The 12,311-nt window shown below is 30.3% G+C and overlaps 1 protein-coding gene across 1 annotated transcript; it reads left to right on the top strand.

The window, feature by feature from the left end:
- The first annotated feature begins 11,434 nt into the window (after positions 1–11,434).
- LOC112210336 (uncharacterized) lies at positions 11,435–11,929 on the top strand. Its single transcript, XM_024359414.1, has one exon. The coding sequence runs from the start codon at positions 11,435–11,437 to the stop codon at positions 11,927–11,929; it is 495 nt and encodes a 164-aa protein (XP_024215182.1).
- The last annotated feature ends 382 nt before the right edge of the window (positions 11,930–12,311 follow it).

Here is a 12,311-nt window from a genome sequence, read left to right as displayed (position 1 = left end):
GTTCTCATCGAAATTGAATTCAAGGAAAATACAGATCAAACTAAGGCAAAATTGACATTATTTTCGAATTGATGGTTTCATGGGGAAAATTAACAAGCATGGATATAAACATTTGAAAAACACCTATTCTCCATTTTTTTCCATAGCTGAATTTGTTACCCATATTTATTTCTTATGATAAGCCTTGTTCATTTGACATCAAACATCACAAATAGTAAAAAATTAATGCTTACCTTAAAATTCAAAAATTATAAATGCGGGTTGCAGTAATATCTTATGTCAGTATTTTAGAGTTTGAAAACTGATCTGAAATTTTCTCTTTTGGAGATGAAGTATTTCTTAAATAGCTATAATTCTTTTGTTTTTGGAAACCAAACTATTAATAACTCGATACACATAGTCATCATAAAATATTTAACAATAAACGAATAAAATAATACCTCTCCAGTTCAAAAACATTTTAATTTTCTCATGCCTGTAAATATAGGTTATAGTAAAAGAGCCGGGGAAAAAAAAAAAAACAGTCAGTTATTTCACCCCGATTTTTTATAACTTTAATGAAAAATATGTATTATTACTAGTCAAAATTGACGAGTCTGCCAAGTATAGATAAGGGGAATAAAAAATAGCGGCTGATCCAAAAACGTTTAAAAAAATTAATTTCTCATTCGGAGCTTTTTATATTTTAAACTACCAACAACACTAGAAAACCTAAGAGAACGTCATTAATTTAAAGTAGAGTAAATTTGCTAAAATATGAACCCTAATATATAGTATATAATAATATTTACGTTCAATAGTTCTCAAGGTATAGATTATTAAAATGCAAAATTTCATATAATGTTGTATAGAATGTAATGAAAGATCAGTAGTTAGTGAATTTATTTCGAGAAATCTATATCTCAAAAACGGCTCGATGTATAGACGTTCAGACATTTCAAAACGTTAAAAAAAAAATTAAATTTTCATTCGGAGCTCTATATCTTTAACACAACCAACATCACTAGAAAACCTAAGAGAGCATTATAAAGTAAATTTGCTTAAATATTAGCTCTAATAGAGCTTTTTACGTTAAATAGTTCTTGAGGTATATCTTTTTTAAAAGCAATATTTCATAAGAACACAGTAGTTAGTGAATTTATTTTGAGAAATCTATATCTCAGGAACTATATGATATATAGATGTCTATTAGCACTCAAATTAAAGCTAGTTTAATGTTCTATAAAGTAGTTTATGACCTTAATCTTTGTAGGAATAGTAGTTTTCATGATATGGGCTAAAATAAATTTATTTAAAGCTGTTTGGGTAAAAAGTTTGATTTATTTCAGAAAACATTCAACGCACAGATGTTTGCCAGCACACAAATTAAAGCCAATTTATAACCTTTATCTTCGTATGAGTAGTAGTTTTTATGATATTTTACAAAATAAATTCACAAAATATTAATTTCTAGTTGTCCGGATAAAATGTTTGATTTTTGAAAAAATATATTTCTAGAACCATGAGACGTACGTACATATATAACGTATTCTTATATTGACAGAACTCAAAATAAAGGAAGTTTAACTTACTATAAAGTAGTTTATGACTCGTATCTTCGTAGGGGTATTAGTTTTTATGATGTTCGCATATGAATATAAATTTGGCAAATAAAAATTGAAAAAAAAAAGGCAAATATCATGAAAAATACTACTCCTACGAAGATAAATTTAATAAACTACTTTATAGTCCATTAAGCTAGCCTTAATTTGAGTGCTAATAAACATTTGTAAGTCGAATGGTTTTACAGATATAAATTTCTCAAAATAAATTCACTACTGATACAGTTCATTCTGTAAAACATTTTTATGAAATGTTGCATTTTAAAAAGCTATATCTCGAGAACTATTGAACGTAAATAGCTCTATTATGGTTTATATTTTAGTAAATTTACTCTACTTTAAATGACGTTCTCTTAGGTTTTCTAATGTTGTTGGTAGTTTTAAAGACATAGAGCTCCAAATGAAAACAATATTTCCTTTTTAATGTTTTGCTACAGCCACCATTTTGTATTCCCTCTACCTATACTTGGCAGACTCATCCATTTTGACTAGTAATTATACAAAGTTATTAAAGTAATAAAAAATTGGGGCGGAATAACTGCCTTTTTTCTGCCTTTACTATTAGAGGGAATAAAATCTAACTATTGTAATGACATAAATGAGAACTAAAAAAAAAAAAATGTATGCGTTTTTTTTTCACTCTCCATTATTTCTTCGACTTTAACTTTTCTATATTATTTTTTTCTAAACACTTTGGCTTTTTGGTTGATCCTTCTTGAAATTGTTTAACAGAGCTTAAGTATCGACTTTTCAACAGTTTCCTGTAATTTAGTTTGTTTGGAAAATTTTTATTTTTTTCTTTATTTTCACAATAAACTGTGAAACTATTTAAATAGTAATATAAATAAACATAATAATTATAAAAAATAATCTTATTATTATTTAAGGTAGTCAATATAATGAAAATTATAAAAAAAAAACAGTGTTTGATTATAGAAGATATCTCCTTTGGTTCATCAAGCTTTTTTGTAAAACACCGTATACTACTTAATATTTTGATAAGTACAATATTTTTGTAACTTGGAATTTCATTCAATGATTTTTTTTTCTCTAATCAGAATGGTTTATATTACAACCTAAATATTTTATATCATTTGGTTTGTAAATGATTGCTATAGCGATTTTTTGCAATCATTTGTAAGAAAGTTTCTCCGGAAGTCCTGAAGATTTAAAAACGTTAGTTTTGTCAATAACTCTAAAAAAAAAATTACCAAAGTAATTGTGGAAAAATAATAAACTTTCGTTTATAATCTTATAGTTATAAAATAATAAAGCATACATTTTATCAAAATCTGAGCTAATAGGTAATAGACATACTCTGGATGAAATTATGTGAGATTGCCCAAAAACTACAAACATTTAATTTCATTAAGTTTATAAGCTTTTGCCAGCTATGGATTAAAAAAATATATTTTTTTTTTATATATTTTACTTTTCAGCCCTTAAGACAATAAAGTTATTTTTGGTTCCTAATAAAATGAATGGGCTAATATAGAAGTGTATTTTCTGGAGCCCATCTTTGATTGCCCACTGAGATCATTTGACAGAGCATTTACCTACACAAACGCCCTTCCTGGCCAAGAGGTCGTTGACCAATAATTGTCCTGAATTCGCAAAGTGGACGTTCATTTCCAATGCCAGTACAATCCAGCCCTTCTAGACCTGCCTATTATACAGCCCAACCTAAATTATTTCCTTGCCATCATTATGTTCGAACCACTTTAGCAGGCCATGCTAATTTGCTTAACAATTAGGTTGGAAACCTTGGTACCCTTTGAGGAATAAATACTTAAATTTCATTAGTTTTAATTTGACTGACGTTTATCATTCAGAATTCGGGAGTAATTAAAAATAGTTTAGTATAGGATAGCTGGAGCAGCGGTTCCTAAACTTCTTATCGCCACGGCACCCATGTGAGCAGCAAAATATATAAAAACTTCCGTTCACTTTTATATATATAGATGAAGTGATGAGACGGTATCAATGGTAACAATTGATAACAACTAAAAAAATATATATGTAAATAATATCAACACTACTCAACCAATCTACACCAAACTGGGTAGTGAATTAGGGATATAAAACCGGAGATATAAATTAAATGTTTTAAAATCTTTTCTTTTTTCGAAAACGATTATATGAACAGTCGATATCGGGAGAAAAATAAAAAATCAAGGTGGAAAATTTTCAATTTCCTTCAAAAATGGTATATAGCAGTTTAAGGCGACACTAAAAAAGAATATGATTATCTTTTTTCACAAAAAAAAACAATGACCTACCCCCAAGCCACATTATGTTTTTATAATTTTTGTCAGTATTATATAGCTTAATAGAATGAGTGATACTTTTTTCTTATTCTTCGGAAAGAGGCTTTTTACTTTTTCACAAAGTACTGAACCCCCTGACCCCCTAGGTTGTATCGGTACAGATTCAGTTTAATTTAGTTGAACTATGTTATGTGCTTATTATTAGAAATGTATTGAAAATTTGTGATTTTATCATTCCCAATGTACTATACTCTTCGTTAGATTGTAATTCTCACTCCATAATTTTATTTGTATTTAAAATTTCATGATTTAATGACAACTAATGATTATTGGCGCTCACTTCACAAAGGATTGAACAGTCATCTCAGAGAAAATGCACATACAATAAAATCAAGATTTTTAAAATTTTATCAGATAACAACATTTTTGAGATGATTTTGTGCCAAAATTTAAAGATGACTCCTAAATGCATTGAAAAAAGTTTCCATGCTACTTTTATACTGGATCTCAATAACGGTCAAGAGCCAGAAGGAATTGGCAACCACCAACAGGGTGACCTTCCTTCCATAATAATGCCTAATATTTTGGAATGATAATTTGTAGTTAGGATTTGTGAAAGTTTCTTGTGGTCAGATGAAGGACTGGTCGGGTTCTGACCTTAAGGACCTCACTTCCGACTGCGCCATGATCGAGATCACATATTGTTCCTACCAATTTGTATAATATCGTAATGATAAAAACTAAAGTATCCATTAATTTAAAGTATTAATTAATTATTCACTTAAACAATATTTGTAAACCACTTATATTTGATGGTCATATCAATACGTGACATATTATTTAAATAGCCGACTGGCAAAGCTAGAAACCAATCTTTCTCAGCCCTTTAGCACATTCTTTCGTAACCTAGAAAAAATGCTGATTAACTATGCATTAAATAAATGACTTGATTGAAACCGCAAAGAAATAGTGGTATGGAATGGGATAGCCTTGTCAAATTTGGCTCTATGAGGTACAGTCCTTCTTTGGCCTCGCATCTGCATCGCACAAGAGTTCTGCCTTCACCAATATGCCAACTCTGCGGTCACTTATGGTTAGAGATCACAAAAGAACTACCTTCAACGATCTTCTGGACCATATTCAAGATGATGAAGACAGCACTTACGCAGAATAAGGGGGGAGGCGTCTGTACTACTCAGCAAGTGAAAAAATGGCTCAACAGCCAAGAGTGGGGGCTAGAATTAATAATGTTTATTTGATGAAAATTTTAATCAAACTTTTATTTGATTCTTTATAGGCAGATAGTCTTCGGTCATGTCATTATGGCACCACATTATGTTTGATACATTTGTTATGAAAATCGAGAGTGCCATCTTCATCCCATGGTAGTTGTTCCTTTTTTCCTCTGGGGGAAAAAAAATAGCTGAAATGTGTTATCAGAAGTTGAATTATCCTTTCTGATATCTGTGAGAACTAGATGTTGTAATGCCGAACTTTAAGCTGATAATAAAATCTAATTGTTGCGGCTAACCAAGAACCAAACGGAAGAACAGCCGAAAACAATGGGTATCTAACCTTCACCCAGATAGCACCTCTAGCGTGGTGTCCACCTTCCTCTCTCGTATCTCCAGCTTCTGTTATTATCCAATCTGGTATTCTCACACTTGTAATATAACATGAATGTATTTTAATCACTGAATAAATGATCTATTATATTTCAAATGGGACGTGCGAATCGTATTCAAGCATCTCAAGCCGAGTGTTACAATCGAGGAAAAAAATACACAATGTATTACTAATAAGCTTACATATGCATAAGAGTATTTGACATATGGTTAAGTTTCGTACAACACGAGGAGGCCCCTCACCTCCGGACTCAAAATAGTTCCTTGAATGGATAGCTCATATGTAATATTAAATATAACAGGTAACCTTAAAATACCAAAGGTAGTAAAAGGTAAGACACAACACGAATTACTTTTTCTTTTTTCACAGTAATGCACTTACTAATTCATTTTTATTTCTGTTTTAGAGGGTTCGAAAAAAAAAAAAAAGGTTTCGTAATTCATTTCACTATCACATGTAGACTCGTTGACAAAAAATTATGGCAGGATATCACCTCATAACACCAACCGTACATATAATTTATAGCTCGTCTATTTCTGATTTACGGATTAATGCCAGACTTCGGTTTGATGAACACTAACACAAAGTTAACTAATTGGCTAAGATCATGCCAAATATTGGAGGACCAAGAGAGAAACTGAGGAAGTTTCACACTACACAGCACAGATCTGGGCGGAAGCCTGTCAGGTGCAGTCATGTTTCTGTAAAACTATTGGAGTGTATCGAAGAATTGCTCTGCTCAGCGTGTCGCTCCAACTTTTCGCACTGTACAGTTGGACATTCTTTCTTCCATTGTTCAGGTTTTGCTCAAGAATAGGAAGAGCTGGACAAGAGATTGGGCAGAAAATCAGTTCCGGAAAACATAATCGCCTTTATGATGACTAAGCCGGAAAACTGGAGGTCTATAGCAGATAATGCAGCTCAGCTTGGTAGAAGGCTCAGAGTACAAGAGGTGTGAGAAGAGGCCTGGCAATGGCTTAATAAGATATAAAAAAAAGATATAGGTGGAAAGCCCTTATGCTTTATGAATTATTCCTTGACAGTGGCTATATGGGGTATTAAAGAAGAATTGGGAAGTTTTTTTTTTTTTAGTGAGTCAGAATCTCACACTATTGTGTAATTTCTTACTTGTTGCACTTTGTCTCAAGAAAATTTTTTCAAACAAACACAAACCGGCTGGTGAGACTTTGTTATTCGGACTCAAGGGGTTTCAGTTGAAAACTCAGATTTGAAGTTCTTCACGATCCTAATACTTTCCCTTACTATATATTCCATACATAGGTTAGTGAAAGTATAAATTAATAGATTTAAAATTTATTGAAAAAAATTATTGGTACATTATTATTGATTGTGACTTTTCATATGGCTTTAAATTTTAGGTCTCACTTAATTTATATTCTCCAAATTTTGTGCTATTTTCTATCAATTTCGTATGAGAATTAATTTTAATTGTATCGATTCTTTTTATTTTTATTGAATTTAGAGAATACTCCTTCATGGTAAAATTGAGGCTGGCAAAATCTTTCAATTTTGTGATAGGGGTATTAACCAAGTTCAGGAGAACTAAGATTAGTTGTCATTACTGTGTGATTACATGTCTGCTGCAGAATTAGAAAAAACTAATGAATCACTAGAATTTCATAAAAGTTAATAATTTCTCAAGAAAAAAGGTTCTTCATACATTAGATCTCCACACAAATGATTCTACATGTCCTGAAATTGAACATTATATCAACTAAAAAAATGTAGACTTTAGCAACCATAACTTCTGAAAAATATCTAATAATTAAATCCTTTAAAACATACATTTATAGTGAGTATATTGGTCGATTTATGTTCTCTCAAAAAGAAGTCATAACACTAACAATAACTGATAACATGTATTTTTTTGTCTAAGCACAAGAAATATATATGAGAACGCGATAGGTAATCAATAATGATCCTGCTTAATAATGTCTTAAATAAAATTATAAACTTTCAGTTACCATTTTGAAGAGAACAAATATTTAAAAAGATAAGAGTAAAGTATCAAATCATTAGAATTCAAGTGCAGACAATTACTTTTAAAAAAAATCAGTGTCTTCTTATACCATATCCTAATACAACTTGTTTTCAGTTGGAACCTCATATCTACCAAAAAAATGTAAAGTTAGCTAGTGAAACTTATGAACAATATCTAATAATTAAAACAACAATGAATGGAATATTCACAAAAACTGTATGAGAAGATCAACAGACTTTATTAGGTAATCAACAATTGTTGAACACCTAATAAAGTCATTAATAAAATTAAATCTATTGCTGGAATAATATACATAAATTTAAGTGATATAAATACCACATAACTTTGTAGACATAGCATAAAGTTGAGTTCTAACTGGGTTGAGTTAACTTTGCAATATAGTTCTATCAACAATAGTGTAAAGTGAGTGAGCTTCGTAAAGAATAACTAGTAAATAAAACCAAAACCACCGACCAAACAAAAAAAAATATAGGAAGATGTTTGATAATCAACAGTGATCCTACTTAATAATGACATCAATAAAATTATACGTTCAAGTTTTTTATTGGTAACCAGGTTGAAGAGAACAAGAGCCTACAAGTTTGTAGAAAAATATCAACTCACTAAAAATCAAAAAAGTATTTGTTGAATCATTCTCAAAATTTGGTACTATTTAAATAGCATTTTATTTTTTAATTAAAGACGATAGATTTGATTTTTTTTTTTTTTTTTTTTTTTATTGCTCCTTGATAATATTCTGAAGTTTGCACACACTTAACATTTATTTTTTAAAAAGTCTTATTCTTGGGAGTGACATACATGACTAAAAAGAAGACATACAGAACAAAATAGAGTGCCTAATCCCTTTATTAATTATAGTTGAAAATATTTATTTAGAAAAGATCAGTTGTAATATTTTTTTCATGAACGATTTTCAACATGAAACATACTTTTGAACTCTAATAAAAAACTCATCTTGTTTAAAAAAACTTGAAACATTCTCAATTTTATTTATCAACATTTATTGCTATAAAACCCAACAAAGAAAGTCAAATCAAATGTTTTACTAACAAATATTATTTTGAAGATACTATATAAAGAAGCAGCATATGTTTAATAAGGATGTAAAAGAGCTGACAGAAAATTGTTGTAATATTTTTTTAAATAAGTGAACTGATTAAAATGGAAACTATACTCCCATGATTTTTAAATCATTTTGTTTACAAAATGAAAAATACCAAATTGTCTCAAGAATCTTTTTTTTTTGTCAACTTGTTATGCCAATTTCTGTTTCATTTCAATGTGGATGGAGAATGAAAATAACATTCTTCGGTTTTTTTGTGAAAAATGTGTGACATGAACGAAGTTTAATAGTTTTTACTGTATTAATTTTAGAAATATCAGTGTCTTTTACTACAATTTCCACTTGTCAAATTTATAGTGAATATTGAAAGAACTTTAAATATTTGCCTCTAGATTGGCCATCCTGATCACTTCTTCACCTTCTTAGAATTACCATTACTGAAAGGGAGTGACAAATCAACCATTTATCATCACTCTAGAAAAGCCTCAGGAAAAAACAAAGATAAGAAAATATGTTAAGGTATTCTGAAATACTAGACCATAATGTTTTCTACATTATAGTATAGCATATAGTTTATATTACAGTTTTGTGTTTGTACATTATAGTTATAGTGATTGGTGTATTCCACCTACATATTATGTTGCATACCAATACTTGAAAGAATCTAAAAAGATTACAGCCATTTTGATTAGGTTTGCTACAAAATAAATTGACTTGTAAAGTCACAGTTTCAGCTTTGTGAAAGGGTTAGGGAGTGACAACACAAGCTTTATGTATTTTATGACAAGATAATAATTAATGATTAAAACTTGAAAGTGAGAAGAAAATGTAGGCCTCAAAGTGGATAGTAAACGAAAAAGAAAATCATTCAAGTTCAGATGGTTGATCATTCTTAAAAATCTTTGTAACTAAAATAACACGAAAAATGGAGAATCACCCTAATATCCAAAAAACAACTAGTGTGTCTTAAGTACTATAAATTGTAAAATTTGATTCATGAGTTTTCATCACATTTGAGGACAGTAACCCCTATATTATTAGTTATTAGTTATCAAAATAGCATTAAAAAATATTTAAATCATTAAAGTTTTTAATCTATTTTTACATTTGGAATATGTAATTCTAGTTTATAATTGTATCAAATATATTTTATGATATATAAATATGTCATAAAATAAATATTTACAAAAATTGTTGATAAATTTTTTATATTTAAAAAACTTTTATTTGACAAACCAGACAGCTTTGTATTATTTCCCTTTTTTACATGATATGTATCAAATAATTCAAGTTGTTTATCTGATTATATGCCAGAAAAACCTAGCCTATCCAATTTTAGATGCCACGCATTTAATAGTTAATAAATTAACTACCATTCAGTTCCTAGATGGAAATATGAAAATACTTTTTTTTTTTTAAATAATATACTGTTGTCTTCAAAGATTTGGAAGTATATGGTAACAAAAAATAAATTTACAAATAATGAGTTTGAGATAATTGAAATTGATTTATGTTGAATTTTAAATTTCAAATACTTTGTTCTGGACATAAAAACCAATTGTCGCTAAGTTATTGTTATCAAAAATATTGAATCATTCACTTGGACAGTTGGTACCTTCCAGTCATCGATGTATATCTTCTATTACCACATGCCTAGCTACAAACCTATACCAAAAATACAGAAAACTTCTAAAGAATCACTAGACTTTGTTGGTGAAATTAATTTTAGAAACCAGAATTATGTAAATAACTGAATCAACAAACTCAACTACTACATATGGAAAAATTGTTTTGTTTTTACAATACTTTTTAACACAATTAAAGAGAAAATAAAATAGATTTTAAACTGATCATGTTACAAACTTCATCTTATTAGCCTAGATGAGAAACAAATGTAGAAGTGAGCAACAAAGTTAAAGCATAATATTTAGACCTTAAACAAATTTAATTAATTTATGAAACTAATGCAAATATGGATTCTAATTAATTTATATTATACCTACCTAGTTATGAATATGCTACAGACTGAAAGAAAATAATGGCTAACCAATGAAAAACCGTGTTTTAAGTGTTTAGCTTTAGCACAAAAAAAAAAAAAAAAAGGTTTACCTACACTTTAAAGGTGAAAAACTAACCAGGACTGATAAAGCATGCTATTTAGGGATCACTTGGACTTTAAGCTGACCTAGCTAAAAAAAATCCATAAAACAACTCGGAAAGGGCAATTAAAATTTAAGCTGATGAAATACACAGCCTAAGTACAACCTAATAATTTAATAGTCTCCTCCAAATCAGTGTTAGGAAAGCTATACAAAGTTCAAAATTAAGTTTTAAGCATAATCACTGGCAGGGTGAAATCAACTCCTACCAGAGCTATGAAAATTCAAGCAAGTCTCGAACCACTACAGGATAGGAGAGAGAAATCTGCTCTGTTTCTATATGAAAAGCTTATGTGACAAGAGGATCACTAGTTGACTTATTGTAAAGCGAATGAACGACTAAGGTACCATCGCACTTTTCTTTTAAAAGCTGAGGTAATGTTTCATCAGATAACCTAACAACTGAGGAAAGGCAGAATATAAGCATCTCATACATGCCAAAGCACGATTCTGCTGAAGTTTATGGGCAGCTCAAACTGGCATGAGGTCAGATCAAGAAAGATTGCTCCGAACCCAAGATTAGAGCTATTGTGCTAAAAACAATTTATGAGCTATACCCCATAGAGCAATGGCTACGCATTTATACTGATGAGTCTGCATTCGGTATTAACAAGGAAGCTAGAGCACATGTATACTCAAGCAACTTTTAACTGTCATTTCCTGTTGTAGCTGGATGTGACAATTATGACAGAGGAATGCAGGCTATTCGCTTTGCAATGGAAGCCATTATTAAAAGCGACGACAACACTGTAATCTTCAGCGACTCCCAAGCCGTAATACAAAAATTATCAACACCAGGTATCACAGAGTCAACCATGAAAGAAAAGTGCAGAAATATGTCTGCTATCATAGAGAAAAGAGGAAGGATTATTGCTCTGCAGTGGATACCAGGTCATGTTGGTATATATGGCAATGAACAAGCTGAAAAGTTAGCTAAGCTCGGTTGTGCAGAGAACCAGCCTCTGGTTCTGGTGAGAACCAGACTTTCCTACAGAACAGTAAAATCAATTATAACTTCTTATTGTAAGGATAGGACAAGCGCTAGACACAAATTTCAAACGGAAGGAAGGAAGTGGGAGAGCCTACAGCATAAGGATAAACAAAGCCCCGGCAATCTTAGCAGAGCTGAAGGAGTGGCTTGTTTTCGCCTAGTTACAGGACATGATCTGCTCCTAAAATACCTTCATTAAATTGGCATCATAGATTCACCGAAATGTCCTCTATGCAACATGGGAAATATGGATGGAGACCATCTTTTGACATGTATTGGTCTGGAAGATATTCAGCAGGATGCAGACCAACTAACAGCAAAAGTAAACTTGTATTGAGCTGTGAGTGGGAAAATGGCGTAATAGCCTACATCCTATGGTGAAGAAAAAACAAAAGATTGTACCAACTACTAACATTTATCAAAAAAACAAATTTGGTTTAACTCATTGTTCCAACTGGTTGACATAATTGAAAATGCTACAAATATTATACATCTTATACCTGCCAAAACACAATCAGGCTTTTAAAAAACAAAAAATATTTATGAAAGGAATATGGTCCGGGTGCAGTCAAAAAAACTCA

Source organism: Halyomorpha halys, unplaced genomic scaffold, assembly GCF_000696795.3.
Source record: "Halyomorpha halys isolate HHAL.00 unplaced genomic scaffold, Hhal_1.1 Scaffold91.1, whole genome shotgun sequence".
Lineage (NCBI taxonomy): Eukaryota > Metazoa > Arthropoda > Insecta > Hemiptera > Pentatomidae > Halyomorpha > Halyomorpha halys.
This window is presented reverse-complemented; position numbering and strand designations above follow the sequence as displayed.

Excerpts from the sequence above, each read along its gene's own strand:
- LOC112210336 (XM_024359414.1), top strand. The coding sequence starts at position 11,435 with ATGCAGGCTATTCGCTTTGCAATGGAAGCCATTATTAAAAGCGACGAC.